The sequence below is a fragment of the Miniopterus natalensis genome, chromosome 4 (assembly GCF_054644295.1).
Source record: "Miniopterus natalensis isolate mMinNat1 chromosome 4, mMinNat1.hap1, whole genome shotgun sequence".
Lineage (NCBI taxonomy): Eukaryota > Metazoa > Chordata > Mammalia > Chiroptera > Miniopteridae > Miniopterus > Miniopterus natalensis.
The window spans coordinates 76,509,947-76,532,795 of NC_142084.1; the positions used below are offsets into that span (position 1 = coordinate 76,509,947).

At 44.7% G+C, this 22,849-nt stretch overlaps 1 protein-coding gene across 1 annotated transcript in view; it reads left to right on the top strand.

Moving 5' to 3' along the window:
• The window catches only part of DOCK5 (dedicator of cytokinesis 5), a 162,033-nt gene that overhangs the window by 108,206 nt on the left and 30,978 nt on the right, over nucleotides 1-22,849 (top strand). Inside the window, exons 19-33 of the mRNA XM_087816863.1 lie at nucleotides 724-821; nucleotides 1,060-1,149; nucleotides 2,550-2,650; nucleotides 4,326-4,460; nucleotides 6,491-6,602; nucleotides 7,308-7,378; nucleotides 8,038-8,144; nucleotides 8,792-8,928; nucleotides 12,395-12,490; nucleotides 15,092-15,190; nucleotides 18,227-18,321; nucleotides 19,997-20,075; nucleotides 21,471-21,571; nucleotides 22,000-22,058; nucleotides 22,366-22,520. Coding sequence (XP_087672989.1) covers nucleotides 724-821; nucleotides 1,060-1,149; nucleotides 2,550-2,650; nucleotides 4,326-4,460; nucleotides 6,491-6,602; nucleotides 7,308-7,378; nucleotides 8,038-8,144; nucleotides 8,792-8,928; nucleotides 12,395-12,490; nucleotides 15,092-15,190; nucleotides 18,227-18,321; nucleotides 19,997-20,075; nucleotides 21,471-21,571; nucleotides 22,000-22,058; nucleotides 22,366-22,520 — 1,535 coding nt within the window. The remainder of the gene's footprint in view (nucleotides 1-723; nucleotides 822-1,059; nucleotides 1,150-2,549; nucleotides 2,651-4,325; nucleotides 4,461-6,490; nucleotides 6,603-7,307; nucleotides 7,379-8,037; nucleotides 8,145-8,791; nucleotides 8,929-12,394; nucleotides 12,491-15,091; nucleotides 15,191-18,226; nucleotides 18,322-19,996; nucleotides 20,076-21,470; nucleotides 21,572-21,999; nucleotides 22,059-22,365; nucleotides 22,521-22,849) is intronic.

Genomic DNA, 22,849 nt, shown 5'->3' on the forward strand with positions numbered 1-22,849 from the left:
GCCATGAATCTCTTCTGCCCTCCTTTGAAATAGCAGCTCATCTGATTTGCTTGTCTGTTTCTTTGCAGAACTTGGGAATCAGTATATCAGAGTAGCAATGACATGATTTTTGGGAATCAGATGAATCTACAATTAGATTCTGTTCCTGCCACTTCCTGGCAGTTGTGTGACCTAAGGCAAGGACCTCAGTGTCACAAAGCCTCAGTTTCCTTGTCTCAAAAGCGGGGGGGGGGGGGGGGGGGGCTGGGGAATCCGCTCTGCAGTATGGATATGATGTTTAAATGAATTAATGTATGCATATAAGTTCCCTTTTCCCTTTGAATCCACCGAGACACATATAGTGAAAACAGAGAAGTTAAGCAGTACAGCAAATTAGAGGTAGGGAGGCTACTTAAAAATAAAAATAAAAAACAAAACTTTTAAGGAGGAGTGTTTAAGGTGTCAACTATGTGGCTGTGAGGTCATTATTTGCAAAAAGTGAATTCTGTGCAGGTATCATTTTATTTTCGTGAACGTTAGTGGTTAATTCTTTTTGTTTTTGAAAAATGAAAGAAGACCATAAGGTTGTTCTCTGATTTAGATGAGACGCAGTAAATTAACAGAATACCTAAGGTATTGGCCACCTTAACTAAGAGCCATTGTCTTTTCTAGAGAGTTCTATAGCTGGATCCTGCTCTTTCTAATTGGGGTCTAATGTTTATGGTTTGTGGTTGTTTCTCCTAGTCGACCTGTTAGGCCTGCTGAATTGGCGCTCGAACTTCCAGAACATTAAACACAACCTAAAGAAGTTAATGGAAGTAGATGGAGGAGAGATCGTCAAGGTATGTTTGTAGATGCACACTTAGAAATGTACCGACTGCATCATTACTTCAGCACTTTTAATTCAGCCTGTCCTTGTAAATGCAAAACTTGTTGTCTACATTGGGAAGCAAGTGCAGGAATTTTTTAAGAAAATGCTGTTTTAAAACCTATGCTATTGAAACCTAATTATCCCCGAATTTCTGCAGCATGGAGCTGAGCCGAAAGCACCAAATAACCTCTCTGTTTTCCTTCCTTCAGTTTTTGCAAGATACACTAGATGCACTTTTTAACATAATGATGGAAATGTCAGGGAATGAAACATACGACTTCCTTGTGTTTGACGCACTGGTAAGCAGTTAAACATGTTCACTAGGTGGTTATTCTCTGAACCATTAATTTTCATTATTTCACTATTATAAATGATCGTGTTGCAGAGCCTCCTTCATAAATATTTGTGTACATCTGTCTTGACTGTTTTTTGAGGCTAAATTTCTGGAAGTAAAGTCAGAAACATTTGATTTAGATTCAAAGCCTTGCTTTTCTCTATTTCCTGTTAGATGTGCTTTCCCTTTTTCAGGAGGGAAAACAGGGTTGGAGCACATTAGAAATCAGGAATCACTTTAAGTCACTTAGAAGTTATCTAGTCCTAAACCAGGAGAGACCACTCACAGAGATGCTTGTGGCTTGTAGCATACGTGTGTAAGTGTGTTCATGCAAGGCAGACTGACCTCGCAGGTCAGAGATGAGTCTTAGTCCCATGTACGTACAATACCCGGTCCTGCAGACAACCCAGTCTGTCGCACAAAGCACCTGAACACACAGTCCATTCCCGGAACTGAAATCTAGACCAGGAGAGGTGATCTGGGAAGGCCAGAGCAGCGGTGGAGTGGAAGGGGCCCTGACACATCTAAGCAAAGCATTATTCTCATCACCGGGGTTTAAGTTCAGTGCAGAATTTTTCTTGAATGTTGCAGCAAACAAGGAAGGTAAATTGCAGCTTTAGGTCATTCACCAGCTTGGAGAAACTGGTGACTTCAAGGAGTGGTCGGGGTGTGGATGATAAGGGTGTCAGATAAAGGCAGGTGGTGCCTCCAGCTGAGGTCACACCTGGTCAGGCTACCAGGGGACACTGTGGCTCTGAGCTCTGTGCCTGAGGTCTGGAGACACATTCCCCGGGACAGAGCAGAGGGCAGCGGACACACCCGAAAGTCTCAGTGCTCCTTCTTTTGTACTCTTTTATCATGAGCAGGTGCAAAGAGGTCATTTGTAGATTATGTGCCTGGTAGTGATAGGAGAGTGAAATTGGGAGGCAAATATCCGCTGAGGTTGTACTGGGGCATTCGCACCGCACTCAGGAGAAGGGAATATTTCATGAGCTGCATCCTTGGGTCAGAGCTTATTCCTCCCCCAGGAAACCCCTGTCCTATGGTCCCCTCTCCTGTCCTACTGTCTTCCCCGACTTTGTTGGCTGTGTGCTGTGCTCTTTGCGACAGTAAGCTCCCTGAGGCCAGGGGTGCTTTCATTGGTTTCCTCATAGCATCTAGCACGGTGCCTGACAGGGAATAATCTTTCTGCTCCTGTCAAATAAAAAGGAACCCCAAGACTTCACGTGGGCTTTGGAATTGTAAAGCGAGAATGCTACAAACATAGTGAAGAAAGAAAAGACAGCAACTGATGTTAGACCCAGTTTGTTGATGGAATGCCTCGGGCTGTCCAGTGCTGCTATTCATGTGTTTCTCCTTTGGCAGGTATTTATTATTTCCCTGATAGGAGACATTAAGTTCCAGCATTTCAACCCTGTCCTGGAAACCTACATTTACAAGCACTTCAGCGCCACCTTGGCATATGTGTAAGTAGGATTTGGGGGAGCTGCCTGTTGCTGGGTTATCGAATTTGCTCTCTTAGGGCTGGTTGTTGAGAAACAAGGGGGTCATAGGCTGAGTAAGTGTGGCTCCAAGGGCAGAAACTTGTCCTAAGCTTCCTGGTGGAAGGGAGGGGGCATCTAATATTCTAACCTTAGAGAATGGGTGAAGTTCAGGCTCTTCCTTCTGGGAAATGACAGAGAGATAAGGCCATATAGCTTTAAGAACCCAGAATATATAGGTGAGGAGTTGAAGCCGTTAGGAGCATGAGCCAGGACAGGTGACCACACTCAGGATCTTTGGGATTGGGTGTCAGTGAGGTTATCAGACAGTGGAATAAGCAAAACCGCGTCTGAGAGGACAGCAGGTCAGGCTGTCAGCCCCTCGCCACAGTGCTGTGTAGAATTATTACTCGTAAGATATGAGAAGACTTCCTTTCCCCTTCTTTTGCATAAGAGGGAACGGTCTCTCCCTCTTCTGGGTGCAGCCTTCTTTCTCTTTGGTATATGGGCCCTGACTCAGGAGCGATGTCCACTCTGCGCTTCACCTGGGAGCGCCTAGTCCATCGTGTCTTCTGCTCGGCCTGTCATTGCAGTTACTGGGCAGAGCAGTGCAATAAATAACAACGGGAGTGTCGTAGGGATCGGCACAGATCTTTCTGACAGTGGCTTTTGCCAGGTCATGCCAGTTGCAACCGGCTGATCTCTTGGGGTAGCTGCTCCTTAGGTCAAATCATTGTGTTCTTTTCTGAATTATACAAGTTCTTGGTTTTATTTGCATGAAAGTCCAGAAATGTAGTAAAACATAAGTGAATAAAAGAAGTGCCCTGTGGCATAGTCACCAACTAGCACAGTTGGCTGCATGCCCACTGGATGGGGGGAAGCAGGACAGACACCAGGGACGGGCTGTTTTCCACCGAGTGGCTTTACTGTCCATGTGGCAGTAGCCACAGGTGAGGAGCTCCTGTCACGGGGCCTTCAGTACATGGAGCCAAATGCAGCGTTCCGGATGAGAGGTGTCTGGATTTGGTCAGTTCTACATGTTTCCTGTGGGTTTTCTCTTAGAAAACTCAGATTCCTAGAAGGAAAGTTTAAAATATCAGTGCCCTCAAAAGTGTGAATTAGCAGAAGGTTAAGACAGTGCCTCATCAGAAGGCTCTAGAAGGAGCCATCTGCAGCCTCAGAGCAGGACTGTCTGTCAGGATTCGGACCCATGGGTGCTCTCCCCTTCCCACACTCGGGATGTTTCCGTCTGGCTCCATATTTACAGATTCCCACAGGTCTGGGCAGATCGGAGGGAATTAGACATCTTTTATGGTGACTACCTCCGATGGGCAGTCTCTCCCTCACAGGGAACATGTAAAAATGTCTATATAACATACAAGAGACTAAAATATCTCCAGGATTTGAATCTTCCAATCTTTCATTTCTCCATCCTACAAAGGGAAAGAAACCAGCAGAAGGAAAGCTCGGAATCTAGACGGCAAGTGAGGAAACTAAATTGCACAGGAGTTCAATTCCCTTTTCAGGACACGGCCTAGAAGCGAAAATGATCATTATGATTTCTAGTTCCCCGCTTTGCCAGGTTCCCTCTCTGTAGAGCACACCCCAAACCTCTGAGTACCATCTGCCCCGTTGACAGTTTTCTTTTCACCCTTTTAAGGAAACTCTCCAAGGTCCTGAACTTCTATGTGGCTAACGCGGATGACTCCAGCAAGACCGAGCTGCTGTTCGCTGCTTTGAAAGCCTTGAAGTACTTGTTCAGATTCATCATCCAGTCTAGAGTACTCTACTTGAGGTAATGGTCACTGTAAAAAAATGTTGGTGCTCTCCACTCTCTCTTCATGTAGTTTCCCTTAGTCCTCTTGCTCACGCTCAGCTCTGTGAGCTCCGGGCCCTGGAGTTGCCAGGTTTCAGAACTTCAGGGCTGAAGATAGAAGGGGACTGTGAAGCCATCAGAGAAGGTCCAGGCGGAGTCCTTTTGGATCAGCAGAACTTCTAGGGCAGCAATGACAGAAGGACCTGAGGATGCAGGTGGCTAAAGTGTACAGTTTGCTGGAAGCCTGTGTGGGGGAAGCAGCTCTAGGAAGGCAAGATTACAGTTCACACAGCCAGGGGCTTCATGGCAGTGTTGGGGGCACAAAGCTAGGACCACGCGCTGTTGTTGGTATACAGGGAGAATGGCCGCAGCTGTTTGGGGCGATGTTTGCTGAGGTGTGTGCTTCTTTGCTGACACCATGCGCAGCTGCCTGGTGAAACGAAGCCACAGCGATAGGCTACTTCCCACTTCGGATTCCTAGAATAACAGCTCCCTCAAAAAGAAAAGAAATCAAGAAAGAGGAAGTACATTTTCTGGGAATGCCCACAACCCAGTGCCATCCCTGCCCTTTAAGAATAATAGGTGGATTAACAGACTGTTAAATATATTTGTAAGACAGAAGGAAAAGGCCTGTAGATTCCAGCACATGTACTTTTAAAATTTGTGTATTTAAAACCTGTAAGCAAAGGCAAACAAGTTACCTGAAAAAGAATCTTGTAACATATATTACAGATCAAAGGTGGCTAGCTTTACTGATTAAAGGTCCTTATTAATCAAGAAGTGAATGACAAATACCTTTAAACAATAGAAAACAAAATATAATTTACAAAAGAAAATTCAAGTGGTTAATTTTTAAAAAATTTACACTCACTATCAAAATGCAATACACACACCCTATCTCACCTATATATTTGATAAAGATTAAAATAAGAGTGTAAATTCTTAAGGGCAGAAATTTGTCACTATGAATAAAAAGTTAAAAAAAAAGAAAATGTCATGTTTGTCCAGTAATAGTTATTGACACGGAAGAGCCAACTTTTCATTCGATGGACAAATCCTTCATTTTTTTAATTACGTTTTTATTGATTTGACGGAGAGAGAAACATCAATTGTCTGCCTCCTGTACGTCCCCTATTGGGGATCAAGCCCGCAGCCGGGGCATGCGCCCTGACCGGGCGTGAACCGGGGACCTCTCGGTGCATGGGACAGCATTCAGCCAACTGAGCCGCACCGGCCAGGGCTCGATGGACAAATCTTGAAGACATCGGTATTTTAATCAAACAGGCATGAATCAACAAAGACTTAGGTGTCTTGCGTCCCAGGAGAGCTCCTCTTGGAGAGCAGGTCATCACCAGCGTGGCCCGTTCAATGGACAGAGTGACACCACTGGACTTGCAGACTGGGTTGGGTTCAGAACGTGTCTGGGTTGAGGAGCTTTTCTGCCCATTGTCTGAAACTTCATCTCAGATGGTTAGGACTTGATTAGATATGAGACAAAATGATTAGAGCGATGCTGAGGAATAGAACGTGGCAAGTGTGGTGTGTCAGGGAAGCGAGCTGGGGTCGTCCCTAGCTTACTGGACATTCTGCTAATGAGCTGAGGGAGGCAGGCAGGCATGCTGAACTCACCTGCTACTTCAGACCAAGCAGCTTGTGCTGGAAATGCCCAGAGACCACTGGCACGGAGGCCTCAACAAGGCGGCCTTCAGGCAGCGTGGGGGAGTCCCTCTGACGGGCTGACCATCGTGGACCCCAGTTGGAGAGCTCCGTGGGAGGACGGTATATTCATATAAGTTATATTACCTGATGGTAATAGCAGGTAGTAGGATCTTCTCAGCCTCCTGGGCTTCTCCCTGAAACTATCTCAGAGCAGCCTGCGACTTCTCCTTGTACAGTTCGAAGCGGTGAGCAGGGGGGCTGGGCCCCCAGCATTCTGTAGGCAACAGATGTATCTGAACATCTCTTTTAAAGATGGAAAATCTGACTGCCTTTCTCTTTTTCCGATTAAGATTTTATGGCCAAAGTGAAGACGGAGATGAATTTAATGACTCCATCCGCCAGCTCTTTCTCGCTTTCAACACGCTGATGGACAGGCCCCTGGAGGAAGCTGTCAAGATCAAGGTGAGCGTGGCTCCGCGGGCACCCCTGCGCTGTCAGTGAGGATGTCCTGGGCGGCACAGAGCTAGTCCTGGTGGGAGTCAGACCATGATTCATGGAGAGCTTGTGAGGTTTAGTATGACTTACAGAAAGTACAGGGGAAAACCTTGTTTTACGTTTATTGTGCTTTTGTATCCTTGAGTGTGTGCGAAAAACAAGCTGCCCCTTTAGACATCCCTTGAGTGGCCTGTGTGGCCGCTGTGAATTCCGCCCATTGACTCTGCTGTTACAGGCCACAGGTGTATTATGCTTACTTCTCTCATTCTTTCCGGAAGCCCAAAGTCACAATTATTTTCATCATTATCATTTTTTTTTTCAATGTAAAATACGAAATCTCTAGACTCAAATTCAAACTTTATTATTTATTCTTCGCTCTTTATGGCAACGTTGTGATGGAGGGGTCAAGATTTTAACTACCCCCTTGGGTAGAAAAATGAACCCCACGTGGGCAGTGCCTGTTGGTAGTGAAGATAGAAAGCTGCTCCTCCTGACTTCTCAGGAAAAAAATTTTAGGAGATTTCGAATTACATCGGCTTTCCTCTTCGTGGCAAGAGCATCAGTGCCCTGTTACCTGTTTCAGATCCAAGCCTTTTCTTCCTGGGATCAAGCAGTAAATTCTCTATTTGTCCTGGTTGGCCACTGAGTGTGCCTTTGGTGTTTTTCTCACAGGGGGCAGCTCTGAAGTACCTTCCTAGCATAATTAACGACGTCAAACTTGTGTTTGATCCTGTCGAGCTCAGGTAAATAGCAAAACACATTTGTTTCTTGACGTTAACAGAAAAGCAGCCCCCTGCTCGGCTGGGGCCTGGGCTGCCCCACATACTGTTATTCTTCTAACGTGTTGATGTAACGTGTGATGATCCTAACACATGCTGATGTAACGTGTGATGATTGTAACACGTATTGATACAATGTATAATGAACACCGTTTTGTGCTCAGTTATGAGAGGATACAAAAGAAGACACAGAGCCTGCTTCTCAAGAGGTCTGCGCTTTGTCCAGGGAAATGGGACGCGTACACCTAAAATTACCTGTAGAAGAAAGTACATAGTGATATGCCTCCAGCCCTATACCTAAGTACCCAGGAATGCAAAGTCAGGTGGCGATTGACACTGGGGTGGAGTTAGCAGAAAGGGATTCTACAGAAGTAGAGCGTTAGGGCATTTACGGGACTGGGTGCACTTTGCAAGTTTGAGCAGAGTCAGCTCTAAGGTTGGGCCCTGTAGTGAGCAAGGAGCAGTCTCTCCTTTGCTTCCCAGAGACAGGCTCTCAGGTATCTGGGAGAGATTTCCAGGTGTAAACCTCTCCACGCCCTGATCTCAGAGCAGAGGAGAAACGTGTAATGACACCTTGAACCTGGCACAGTGGAAACACTAGCCCCCGGGGGCTTCTCTTCCAGTGTGCTCTTCTGCAAGTTCATTCAGAGCATTCCTGACAACCAGCTAGTTCGCCAGAAGCTTAACTGCATGACCAAGATAGTAGAGAGCAATCTTTTTCGGCAGTCGGGTAAGTTTCCACCCAAAACAGCTGCCTACTGAAATTCTAGTCCTGCTTCTTCAGTCAACCCTGGACCCTTTTTAAATGTCACTAATGTCCTTGCCAGTTGTTGGCTGGCACTTGCGAACCCACTGGCACCATACATAGTCATTAGAATATTATGGACTGTATTCCCTATGCTGTAGTTTATATCCCCACGACTTTTGTAACTACCCATCTGTACTTCTCAATCTCTTCCCCTTTTTCACCCAGTTCCCCAACCCCCTCCTCTCGGGCAGCCGCCAGTCGGTTCTCTTTATCTATGAATCTGTTTCTGTCAAAACAACATTTTTTAAACTATATAACTTGCTTCGTTTATTAGTTTCATATGACTTTGCTTTCAGGTATCAAGTTGGCATTTTTTAAAAACGGCTGAAGAAACTGTTGAATACTTTAAACATTTTGCTACCGTTACCTACGACAGGGATACTTTTCTTAGTTTTAAAAATCCAGTTTCAGGGCTGAAGGTCCACGCCTGTGCTTCTGGAGGGAGTCCAGCGCTGTAGGGCAGAGTCTGGGCCCGGGGCTGTGGGAACAGGCCGAGGGGGTGCAGGAAGGAGCGGCCGGCTCAGGATGTGACCCTGCAGCTGGTGAGCTGTCCTCGTTTTCTGTCTCAGAGTGCAGAGACGTGCTCCTGCCGCTGCTGACTGACCAGCTCAGCGGCCAGTTAGACGACAACTCCAGCAAGCCTGACCACGAGGCAAGCTCGCAGCTTCTGAGCAACATCCTGGACGTGCTGGACAGGAAAGATGTGGTGAGTCAGATTGTCACTGATGGAGACCGCAGCACACACTGGTCCCATTGCCTAGGGCGAGAGGAATGCCTTGGCCTTTCCAGCCCCAGGGCTCGGCTCAGGCAGTTGAGAATCTGGGTACTGGGGCAGGGAGCACCCATCGTAGAGACGAGTAGAGGGGCTTCTCCTTGCTCAGGGCTGCTCTGCAAATCGAGGTCCAGCAGAGGTCTGCTTGCTGCTGAGCCTGGCACTGCCTGTGTTTCCTGGCTTGTTCGTCTTTGAGATCCCTTTGAGTACTTTTCAGAACCAGAGCCCTGTTTGCATGTTTTCTTGCAGAAACCTTGACCTTCTTTTACCTCTGATACCTTGACAACACCATTGTCAATGTTCCTGGCTTCCTAGAAGTTCTCATTTTTACAGTCTCTCTGACATTGATCCTTTGGAGCCTAGTAGAAATTGTTTTCTTTTTTTGTTTTTTAATTTTTTTATCTGTTTTTATTGATTTCAGAGAGAAAAAGGGAGAGGGAGAGGGAGAGGGAGAGGGAGAGAGAGAGAGAAACATCAATGATGGGAGAGTCATTGATCGGCTGCCTCCTGCACGCCCCATACTGGGGATGGAGCCTGCAACCCGGGCAATGTGCCCTGACTGGGAATCGAACCCTGACCTCCTGATTCATAGGTCAGTGCTCAACCACTGAACCACACCAGCCAGGTGAAAATTTTGTTTTCTTGTCAGGCCTGGTCTCTGTGATCTAGGCACCTGTGCCCCCTGAAAACCAGGGACCGAATCAGCCTGGATTTGCCACCTCCTAGGCCTAGCACAGCCCACAGACCTAGGTGTAGCCTCCACTCAGGAGGCTGGAGAACTTTGCAGAAGGTGCTCAGTTGAGCACAAAGCATGGTCACCACCTCCTGTGGTGGGTACGTGGCACTAACAATCTTACAGAGCAGGGAAATCACTGTTGGCCTTGCCTGAGCCCATTCTCTTACCAATATCTTTAGATTCAGTTTTGCTGAAGGAGAGGAAAAACACTGACCCTTTTCCATAGGTAAATCCTTTGTTCACCTTTCACGGTCCACCCCAGTTTGGCCACAGCCCACCTCATCTCCTGCGTGTCATCACGTGGGTGTGTCTGCATTTCTGATAGTTCACACCTCAGCCACTGAGGGACAGGGGGACACACTGCTTTCTACCTGCCTGTCTCTTCTTTTCCCTGAGTCCCTGGAACCTACTATTTATTTGATAGTTATTAATTATAGGTCACCCCCCCCCCCTTTTTTTGCTTAAATTTGTTCTTAGAAACCGGATTATAAAATAGAATAAATTTTCCCCAGGAATTTTGTGGTTGGGGATTTGATTCCTAACCAAGGACTTTGCAACAAATAAATTAATGTGATCAATCATGTCAGAATGACAGTAACATTTTAAAAATGTAACTCTTACCGCTCAGTAATTAAAATACTAAAATGAACTCAGAACCCCATAAAGTTGGCAACAATGTACTAGGCACACTGGTTTAGTCAGGGCTACAGGGTTCTAAAAGCACCTATGTGTATGATCCCTCACATCAATGTTTCTCTCTCTCTCTCTAAAAGTCAGTAAGAACATATCCTCCGGTGAGGATTTAAATAAATAAGAAATGGCAAAGGACCTGAATAGACACTTCTCCAAAGGTGACATACAGATGTCCAATAGACATATGAAAAGATGCTCAGTGTCACTAATCATCAGAGAGATGCAAATTAAATCCACAGTGAGGTATCACCTCACACCTGTCAGAATGGCTACCCCAATAAATCAACAAACTACAAATGTTGGTAAGGATATTGGTAGGAATGCAGACTGGTGCAGCCACTGTGGAAAACAGTATGGTTTCCTCAAAAAATTAAAAATGGAACTGCCATTTGACCCAGTGATTCCACTTCTGGGAATGTATCCTAAGACTCTCGAAACACTAATCAGAAAGAATATATGCACCCCTGTGTTATAGCAGTGCCATTTATAATAGCTAAGATCTGGAAGTGGCCCAGTGCCCATCAGTAGGTGAGTGGATAAAAAAGCTGTGGGACATCCACACCATGGAATACTATGCAGCTGTAAAAAAGAAGGAAAACTTGGAGTGTACTATGCTAAGTGAAATAAGCCAGTCAGAGAAAGACAAGTACCATATGATTTCACTTGTCTGTGGAATCTAATGAGCATAATAAACTAACAAACAAAATAGAAACAGACTCATAGAGACAGGGAACAGACTGACAGCTCTCAGAGGGGAGGAGGTTTGGGGGGGTGGGTAAAAAGGGTGAAGGGATTAAGAAAAAACCCCTCATAAACGCAGACAAGAATATGGTGACTACCAGAGGGAAAGGGGGCTGAGGGGAGGTAGAAGAGGGAAAAGGGGAACAAGTGGTGACAGAGGAGGCTTGACTTTGGGTGGTGAACACATAATACGGTATACAGATCATGTCTCATAGAAATGTACATGTGAAACCAACTATATAATTTTATTAATCAGTGTCACCCCAGGGGGTTCAACAAAAATTTTTATAAAGTCAGTCCTCACTTAATGTCATTGATAGGTTCTGTGACTTTAAGTGAAACCACATAGAATGAGACCAGTTTTACCATGGGCTAATTGAGGTAAACAAGAGTTAAATTTCTATGACATCTCATCAATATTATAGTGAAATGACATTATTTGAGAACCTGCAGTACAGTAGACGAGGTGTCTTAATACAAATTGTTTAAGTTGGGCTGGAGGCCGGAGGTCCAAGGCCAAGGTGCCGGCTTGATCAGGTGTGTGGTGAGGGCTCTCCTCCTAGCTCCCAGGTGGCTCTGCTTGCACATGGCCTTTCCTCAGGGTGTGTGAGCAGAGCAAGAGAAAAGGCACACTCTGTTGTCTCTTATATGGACACTAATCCCATCAAGCCAGAGCCTTGCCTTCCTGACCTGAGTGCTCCCAAAGTCCCCATGTCCAGATACCATCACAGTAGGGCTTAGAGTTTGGACATAAGAATTTTGAACACATCTCCTTGACTTGAATTTCTTGGGGGTTTTTCCTCCTATACAGAAGGACTTTGCATTATTGCCTTTCGCGTCCTGTGCAGGTGCCTGATTGTCCTGGGCAGCCCGACCTGCTCAGAATCAGTACCTCGTACCTCGTGCGAGTGCATGTCCTCCCCAAACTATGCTGGGTCAGTGGCCCCCGTGAGCTCTCCGGGCACCCGAGGACCCGGCTTGTTAGGGCAGCGTCCTTCCCCGGCAGCCCAGGCTCACCTTTCAAGTGTTACAGTGATTCCTTTCAGCGGATTCCTTAGTGTCACCATTATGTATTGGCCTGGGAATCTGCGTTTTCCTTTTGGATGAGAGATTGCTTGGGAGGGAAGAGCCGGAATGAGAGTGAAAGGGCAACCTCATCTGTCCAAAGTTTCCCGCAGAAAAGTGAAGCTGAGTCCTCGGAGTGTGTCGGTTGCTGTGCTTCCCCCTCAGGGCCCCACCGCGATGCACATCCAGCTGATCATGGAGCGGCTGCTGCGAAGGATCAACCGGACGGTGATCGGGATGAACCGGCAGTCTCCCCACATCGTGAGTGTCGCTTCAGGGGACCCGCGCCACTGCTGCTGCTCAGCGTCCCCTCTGCCCTGATGGGCGGCTTTCGGGACCGGTGTCCTGAGAGCAGATTCACAGGGGCCCCTCCCACCAGGCCGCTCTGCCTGCACCCCCTGCTCCCTCCGAGTGAGTGCGTGGGGCCCAGAACTTTACAGCCCCGGGGGCGAGCCCCTTACACCGCCAGCGGATCTTAACTCTGGCCCTGGTTGTCTCTTGCGGGAAGAGGAGCCAGCAGGGCGGGGAGGTGAAGGGGAGCGTCATGCAGGATTCGTAATGTAAGGCGAGCGGATCCATACTTGAGTCCTGCTCACACTGAGGGTTGGACACAAGCCCCTTCTAGCACAGCAAAGCAGAGACCCACCGAGACACGCGGGCACCCTGGGAAGACGGTGTTTCCAGTCCGAATATTCTCTAAGTATTTGTCTAATATTCTACTCAAGGAAAATATGAGTCTTGGTGAGCAGACAATAAGAGATTTTGGTAGCTGCATTCGGCATTTCCTCTATCATCTCAAATAATTCAGTTCAAAATCTCAATTTATGCACACTTTGACTGGATAATCATAATAGTAATAGTACTTCCAGCTGTAGTGAGATAGTTGTAGGCATTAGCTGGTTATTTTTGTGTGCCAGAACTGTGTTAAGCACTTTACATTTCATTGAAAGCTTGCACCCATCCTGTTAGAAAGCTCTTTCATTAGTCTGTTTTTCAAATGAGGAAATGTGCAAAGAGTGGTTAAGAAACCTGCTGAAGTTACATACCTACCAGAATTAGGGTTGAATTATGGTTTGGACTTGGGCAGCCAGCCTGGCTGCAGAGTGTGTGCATGTTGTCAACCACGTTTGACTTTATTTCATGTTAGACCCACAAAATAAATTTCAAATAGAATGAAGGGTTTAATGTAAAAAAATTAAATCCTAAGGCAGCTAAAAGAAAAGATAAATGAATATATACCTATTTTTAAGAGAAAAGAGAGCCATGAATTTTAAAAATTAGAAGGATACAATAAAAGAAAACAATAGGTTTCACTAGGTAAAAAATTTTAACTCTAGGTGAAAAAAATGTATATAAGCAAATTAAACTTCAAGCACCAAACTGTAAAAATTATTTGTAAAATATGTCACAATAAGTGGCCGACAAACATATGGATAGAATGTGTAATTCAAAACAAGAAATGCAAATTAACTGAAAATGAGATTAAATAAAATTTCAATACCCAGAATAGGCAAAAGCCTTGAAAAACAACAGTGTTAGACACTGATGGGAATGCAAACTCTATGCTAGGTTGCAATTTATATCAAAAGCCTCGGTATAATAAATTTACATTGTGTTATAATTAGAAAAATACACTTTTTAAAATAAGGATATTAAGACAGACATTAAGAGAGAGGTGTACATAAATAGACTTTCATTGTTTTTGTGTTTAGGAAGTCATTCCCTCCATCCCAAGAACAGCTGTACATTCATCTTCTCTGTGCCAAAGTCACTTAAATTTATGTTGTTTTCATCGTGATATGAATATAGGAGGATATTTACTTCTAGATATTTGCCCTCTGGCTAGAAAACTATTATTCCAATACAGTTGGATGAGGGGAAGGCACATTGGACATGTAATTCGTGACCTCAAAAATAGAAATGATGGTAATCATCTAATTATTATTATAATATTTTAATCTTCACCTGAGGAGTGAGGATATTTTTTCCATAGAGAGTAGAAGGGAGGGGGAAGAGGGAGAGAGAGATGGATGTGCCTCCCACATGCTCCCAACCAGAGGCAGGGAGCAGACCTGCATGCCCTTGACCGGGAATTGAACCCATGACCCTCCAGTGTGCAGGCCGATTCTCTAACCACTGAGCCATGCTGGCCAGCGCTCATCTAATTATTCAATCCCTTTCTTCAAAGCAGGTCCACAGTTACACATGTAGCATACTGTATTCTTCCAAACCATATTTGTATAAACAATCTAACTATTCCAGCCACTTCTGTATGGACTTTTATCCTACACCTCTGTCTCGGCAAGAAACTTAAAAGCCCACAAGTTGTTAGTTTCACTAGTAATCTAGCCGAGATCTTGAAGTCAGCGTCCCTTGACCTACAGGACTGCACAAACCTTAGCTGCTCAGGGCATGAGGAAAGTCTGCCACCTTCCTTACCTCAAAGTCGAAAGGAGGGCGTTTCACCCAGCTGGCGTGGCTCAGTGGTTGAGCATCGGCCTATGACCCAGGAGATCACGGTTCGATTCCCGGTCAGGGCACATGCCCAGGTTGCCGGCTCGATCCCCGGTAGGGGGCGTGCAGGAGGCAGCCGATCAGTGACTCTCATCATCGATGTTCCTATCTCTCCCTTCCTTTCCCTGAAATCAATAAAAGCATTTCTTAAAAAAGTTAAAAGAAAGGAGGCCGTTTCAGGCAGAAACAGCAAAGTGTGTGCCTTTTGAACCTTTGGAATGCAACGTGTTTCTGGTGTGGTAGGTACCTGCTTGGGCGATTGGGTGGGGAAAGCCACAGTTCATGTGCCCAAGTCTTGTTCTGTCCGGTGGTCTAAGGAGCTCGGGGTCTGTGTCTTTTCTCCTGCAGGGCAGCTTTGTCGCGTGCATGATTGCCATCCTGCGGCAAATGGACGACAGCCACTATAACTACTACATCGACACTTTCAAGACCCCACAGGACATCACTGTAAGTCGCCTTCACTCAGTCCTGGTGACCCTAAGGATTCTTATATTCAGCAAAAAGAGTAACCAAAACTGAGCCTTGGGAGTGCAGGGGTCTCTCCCCTCCACCCTCATGCCACATGGCTGTCCCCAGTGATGAAGAAAAGGGAAGTGTTGGTACTCTCTCTCTGGGATAGAGTTGGAAGAAGAGTACAGTTTGTATACCAGGGGGCCTCACTCAACCCCTCAAGTTTCTTGGGTTTCGAGAGAGCCTTATTTAGAAACATTTGGGAGACTTTTTTGCTCTCAAAAGAGGATAGTGTCTGGTTCTCAGGGACGGTAGTCGCTCATGCTGTCCAGGGTTTTAGGAGGCAGAGGTGTGCACAGTCTTCTAGATGTGGAGGAGGCCATTGTTTTCAATAGTTCCTGGGAAGGGAAACAAAAAGGGGCAACACCTCCCCTTACAACCTTATCTATCTTCAGTTGAAAACATTCCGTTCCCTTGTTATAGACAAGAGAATTGTTCTCCCAGTTGCTATTCAGCGAACAAGCAAAGGTTGCCTGAGGGACTAAGCCAGGCCCCTGGCTGCTCCCCAGGATTCTGCCCTTCAGGGAGATTTTAGTGGCTGTTACATGTCCCTGATGGTATCATCTTATTTTGCTAAGCAGTGGGCTGGACATGGATCTGGATTAGCAATTCGATGGCCCATGGGACTAGCCTTTGCTCTCGATAACTTGCCATCATCCCTGCGTGTTTCAGTCTTTATGCTCTAGATTTTCTACTTCCTGCCTCTGTTATTCTGATAGTCTGTGGCCAGTGCACCCAAGAATATCCAGCTCCTTGTATGACCATCACCCTTCTCTTGGTGAAGTCCCATGATGGAAAACAAGGAATTGGAGAGACACTACTGTTTATTATTAGTAGTAGTAGGTCCAGTAATGAACTCTCCAAATGCTCTATTGGACCGTGTGGCTTAATCTGGAGGCCTACTCACGCCTCTGCCCGGGCCATGCTCTGGCAGGCAGCAGGGCACAGGAGCCCACAGCAGCAAGGAGGTGTGCCTGCAGAGAGCAGTGCACGAGAATTGGGGGGGGGGGTGGAAGCTTAGGGTAGGGCAGCAATGTCTCTCCTCCATAGGCAGAGGGCGGAGTGGGTTTAAGGACACAGGCTTCAGAACACCCAGATCTGGGTTTGAATCCTGGCTCTTCCACTTCCTTCTAGGAAATGTTGGGCAAGCTATTTAACTTCACTAAACCTCAGTTTTCTCACCTGTAGGACAGTACCTACCTTGAGGGTTGATGTGAGTATTGATTGAATCGGTGCGTAGGAAACGACTAGCTTTGTGCTTGGCATGTAGTTAATGCGTATGAAGACTAGCTATTTATAATAATAATCTTATTTCTCTAATGATGTAATATGTAATTAATATAAAAATAATTTAGTGACTTTTTTCCAAATTTTTTTCAGAAAGCAGGTAGAATAGTGGAAGTTATACTAAATTCAAACTCTTGACAATTTGGTTCTATTATGTAAGCAAAAAAAAAACAAAAAAACGGGTTTTAATTTGTATTTTCCAAAACAATGATGAACTCTTCCCCCTCTATTATTTAATTAAAAAGATTATTATCCCCAAGGAGGAACTGTAGTCATCAGTGGCAGGGCTCCATTGTACAGCTAGACCTTCTGACGTTTAGTCCATTGGCCTTGCCCTCTCTCCTGCTGCCTTCTGAATGGATCACTTGAAAGACTTTGGGAAGCAGTGGATGAAGGGAGGGGTTATCTGTGAATTGCCTGTATTGTGCCATCACTGTTTACAGTGAACTTAGATCACCAAGAGATCAATGTAGAGTTGGTGTCAGAAGTGAGTAACTGGCACCTAAATCCAATCCTTGCTTCCCAGACCATGAATTCTTGTTGAATTGAGAGAAAAGGCTAATAGAATAGTTTATAAACTGGTGGGAACACTTAAAATATGATGAAAAAATTTTGAAGGTGTGAAATATGTCTGTGATTTCAGAAGTAAGGATAGCAAAGCTTGAGTCTCCATCGAAGCAAAAGGAAGCTCCAAGGACAGCACAGATTTTAGAGCCAGAGTTACTCCCATTCATTCCTATGCTGTGTGGCATCCAAAGTGCAGGACGTTAACCAGTTTGACCAGTGTCTCGGAGGAGTCCAGTTAGAAACAGAACCCAGGCCTCCTGCCTCATGCACTGTGTTCTTTCTGCCACATGACACAATTCATAAGCTAGAACTGTGTTGGTTTGGGGCCAGAGAAATTGGACAGGGTTTCTATTTCAGGAACCTGAGTGGAAAATATCTAAATTTAACTAGCTAATAAATAAAAAAGCTTTTCAGAGTTTTTAGCTTTGATTTTTAGTTCAGTTGTTCTGAGTTCCTTTTTGTTCACAGCCCCCTTTTGAGTAAAATAGCTATTTTGCCCATAATGGACTTTCATTATCAGTTAATTGCAACTGTTAGGATCCACTGCTGTAATCTCTTTTAAAGACCAGTTAGTTCCCTTCTCCCAGGCTTCACATGGCTGCCTTCCTGGTATAGGAAGAATCCTGACTTAGCTTCTTATTAATAGCATGTTTGTTCTGTTCTAACAATAATAAAGGAGAATTGGACTCAGTTGTTTGAAGTGTCAGTTCTCCGACAATTGTTGGTGAGTTCGTTTTAAGTGCAGTAGATATATTCAGACAACACTTGTCTCTAAATGTAGGGTTCAGAACCCCAAGTTTTCCCCCAGCTCTTCTGCTTCCTAGTTTCTACAACCTTAAACAAGTTGTTTAATTTTTCACAGCCTCAGTTTTATCATCTGTAAAATGTGGACAGTCTTTCATCCTGTCTTCCTCATCAGAGTATGTGAAGTAAAAAAATCAAATCATGTGATAGCTGTAAAAATGCTTTGATATCCCCCAAAATCTTATTAAACAGCTAGGCTGCTAGCATAGGCCTAAGGACATCTTACTCTGATGTAGTTTCTTTTTGTGCACATGCCAGGGAAGGCTTCTGACATGTAACCCAGTTTTTCTCCAGTCGTTGCTTTGTTCTCTGCAGGACTTCCTCATGGAAACTTTTATCATGTTTAAGGATCTGATTGGAAAGAATGTCTATGCCAAAGACTGGATGGTCATGAACATGACCCAGAGCAGGTAGGACCGCCCATAGCAGGCCCGCAGGCATGTGACTGAATACTGCTGACCCTCAAACAACATGGGTTTGAACTGCATCGATCCATGTATACATGATTTTTTTTCCCAATAAATGCAGTAAATGTATTTTCTCTTATGATTCTTTCAGTTACATTTTCTTGCTCTAGCAAACTTTATTATAAGAATACAGTATATGATACATGTGACATACAAAATATGAGTTAATAGATTATTTGTGTTATCAGTAAGGTTTCTGGTCAACAGTAGCCTATTAGTATAATCAGCCCTCTGTATCCACAATTCCCAACTTCAGATTGAAAATACTATTTTTGATCCACAGTTAGTTGAATCTGATGATGTGAAACCCGAGGGAACAAAGGCTAACTGTAGTTAAGTTTTGGGGGAGTCAAAAGTTATGTGGATTTTTCACTGTGCAGGGGGGTCAGTGCCCCTAACCCCTGCATTTTTCAGGGATCACTGCACTTGGGCCTGGTAATTAGCTCTCTCTCTCTCTGACTTTTGTGAAGGGCTGTGAAATCTTTGCCTCAAATCCATCATCTGTAAAGCAAGGATCCGCCCACTTCCAGGAGCCTGGTTTATGTGCTCGTGTTCTTGGTTTCACCTAGGCTCCTGCAGTTGCTCTGACCCTGGCTCTTCACCCCCTTCTCTCTACTATAGTGTCCTCACTGAACTGTCAGCATCAACTCTCCAAGGCATCTGTCAGTGGCTCCATATGATCTTTGTCATGCTGATAGTCAAAGACTTGTGATCCTAGCCCACCCTGCCTTTCCAGCCTTGCCTTCCACTCTTCCCCTCTGTGTCCAACCTGCGTTCCAACCAAACTGGCCGGTTCCCGGGCCCTGAACGTGTTCTCTGCTTCCCTTCACGCTGCTTCTGCCACCTGCCACCTGCCGCGCCTTCCCCTCATCTCGGGCTGTCACCCTGCCACTTCAGGTCCTTCTCAGATGATAACTCCAAAGGAAGCCTTTCTGACCTGGATGTCTTCTCTGCCTTTGATTTCCCAGATCTCTTTACCCCCTCATTGAATTTTCCATATTTTTTCTTGGGTCATTGTTGCAAATGGCTCCCACCAAGTTGTAAATGTCATAAGACCAGGAACAGTCTCTTTCAAGGCCAAACCTAAGCCAGTGCTTTGTAGTTTCTGGCCCACAACAAATACTTGTTGAATGGAAGTGCAATGAACTAAATACATACGTTCTATTAAAAGAGCTTCAGAATGTTTAACGAGCTAACTAAAGTAAATCATTATTCTCACCATCACTGTTAACTCCACATGGTCCCGATACTTGATTAGAAAAACCCTTGCCAACTATGTACAGATTAGAGAGGAAGTTGCACAGACTTTGAAAGAAGCATCTTGCCAGGGTGCCGAGAGCCCTGGTCTGTGTCTCAGGAGACCTGGCTTGTCGCAGCCCTGCCCTCTCTGGCTAAACTGAGAAGCAGCCTTGAGTGGTGCTTGTAGTCGGTTCTAGAAACTGACCTTCAGTGCCCTCTGCACGCTGTGCTATCTCATTGGTCCCTAACGACGTTGGTTGGTCTAAAGGTTTAGTCTGTTGCCAAGTGCAGGTTTGGTTTGCTTTGGTTTTTAACATAGATGGCAAGTGTCTCAGTGAGCATGAAGCTGCCTTTTTCATCCTGTGTTTTCCTCTCCAAGGGTCTTCCTCCGCGCCATAAATCAGTTTGCTGAGGTCCTCACACGGCACTTTATGTCTCAGGCAAAGTTTGAACTGCAGGTAAGCATGCTGCCCCCCAGGAGCTCCCTGCATCGTCAGCCAAAGCAAGAGAACCAGCTCATTCTGGAAAACATCGCCTCAGATTTTATCATTTTTGAATGAAAAAAATTTTCTCTTGTTTTCTGCTTTCCTAAAGCACATCCTTATTACTCTGTCCTTCACACATAATAAAACAGGTTTTTGTTCTTTCTGTTAAACCAATACATGTAAAAAAAAAAAAAAAAAAGTAATGGTAGAAAATATAACTAAGCAAAAAGAGGAAAATGGAAAGACAGGTGGTCTTATCTTCTGCTGTTACCATAACCCGAATACAGATGCACACATGGGCTTGCAGGCAGACACACGGATACTCCTCGACCAGCAGCTGGTTTCGTTTCTAAAGAGTGGTTTGATTACACACTTGCTTGAAAGTGCAAAGTGATCATCAAACAGGCGATCGCAAGCTCCACCTTCATTCATTCATTCATGCAACAAATACTAGAATATCTGTATGTGCAGTGCCCTATTCTAGGCCCTGGTGAAGGAGACAGGGCCCTGCTCTCCTGCAGCTGATGTGCCAGCGTACGCTCTGTGGGCGATGTGCTCCGCTGTGTCGTGTCCCTTCTGTTTGTATCTGGAATGTTCAAAGTGGAGAGTCATACAAGCAGAGGAGATTATGAATAGATAGAGTCATATACACATATATGTGTGTACATATATGTGTATCTGCGTGTGTGTTTGTGTATATATATATGCTTATGTATATTTGTATATTTGTGTGTTTATATGTATGTGCCAAAATGGAATCTAGCTGTACAGTTCTTTGATAAACTCTATTAATCTACTTTACTTACTTCTGTGATCTTCTCAATGATATGAAATAATTTTCACCGTATTTTTAATGGCTGAGTACAGTCTGTTGTCTGGCTCGGCCATGATTTATTTATTTAGTCATATTCTCATGAACATTTAGAATGTTTCCATTTTTTCCTAGGTTAAATAGCACTGGGAGGGCCTTCCTTGTTTTTAGTATTTTTAAATCCCCATGATTTATTTTGCCAGGATAAAGTCCTAAAGTATTTACTAGTTCAAAAGTTTGGCAGAATTTTAGGGCTCTTGATATATATTGCCAGACTATTTACTATAAATAGGTATGCTTCTTGGCAGCAGTTTGCCTTTATCTCAGGAGTAAAGACAAATATAATAGTTTGGGTTTTTTTATAAAAAGCATAATATTAATATTGTGTTAAAACTTTCAGCACTAAATAATTGAAACCCAAGAAAGAAAAAGAAGCCTGTGGATTTTTTTCCGCATTAATCCCCAGCAAGTGACTTGCACCATATGCACTGTTTTACGATGACCCTTATTAATGTTACTTTTCATTTTTCTTCACCCACACAATTAATTTTGAACAGCTCTGGAACAATTACTTCCATTTGGCAGTAGCATTTCTCACCCACGAGTCCCTTCAGCTTGAAACCTTCTCTCAAGCCAAGCGCACCAAAATTGTAAAAAAGTAAGTGTCCTCTCAGAGTTGCTTAAGTTTAGGTAGGTGATTTTTTCTGTTTCAGAGCAAGATTTTGGGTATCACAGACATTACTGTTCACTGGCTACCATGTTGTTAGTGAGATAGTCTTATAATTATTTCATAGATCGCAGATTTCCCTAGATACAAATCTCTTTTTTCAAGGCCCCATTCACTTTCCCATCGCCCATCTCATTATTTTCGTAGAATCTGTACAAGGAGAGGCAAGTAGACCGGCTGGTAGAATGGCAGACACCCCAGAGGGGATGCTTCACCGGCTTTGTGAAGCACCAGCAAGAGGCGCTATGCCTGCAACTCGGACAGGCTGCCAGAGAGGGCCAGCTGTTCGCGGAGATGGGATTTTATTACAAATACCCATTTGCACTGCAGATCATTCTCTTGGTTTATGATCTTCCTAGATACGGGGACATGAGAAAGGAGATCGGCTTTAGGATCCGGGACATGTGGTACAACCTGGGTGAGTGTATGACCTTGGACGAGCCCACGCACAACTGTGCGATAAACATACCACGATGGACTCTTCCTATTTTAATTCCAGTAACCCTAAGATTCATTTGTCTGTGTGTCTGGACGTGAACGTTGACTTCTGGGTCTCTTGCTATGACATCCACTTGTTATCAGAATACAGTATTTAGTCCCTTGGTTTTCTGGATTGAGTTGATTTACCTACATAAACTTATTCTTTTCTTACGGGCCCTGTGGAGGAAGATTGTAACACTTCACGTCCAGTGAGGTTATTTTTTAATTTCTTACTTTCATTTCAGGTCCCCACAAAATCAAATTCATCCCGTCCATGGTGGGTCCCATTCTGGAGGTCACGCTGACCCCTGAAGTAGAGCTTCGCAAAGCCACCATCCCCATTTTCTTTGATATGATGCAGTGTGAGTTCAATTTCAGTGGAAATGGCAATTTCCATATGGTAAGAGGCGGTAGACCTGTGATCTTACTAATGAACATATAGTCAACTCTTATTTATTTTCTTTCTACATAGAGAAGCCATAGCCTACATAATACAAATCAAAGTTGGTCTAAAAATGTTCTTTTGCATTTCATTTTGGAAAGCATTTAGAAATAGAAGCAGATATTCCAACCCAGGGTGGCCTCCAAGCAATCTTTTTGTTACACGTGTTTCCTAAAGCAGCCCTCTCTCTGGATAATTAAAATATGACTTCGTGCATGTTAATCGTATTTGTTGCAATGCAGCTGAGAGAGTAAGGCAGAGACTCGAGGGAATGATGCAGAGGTCTC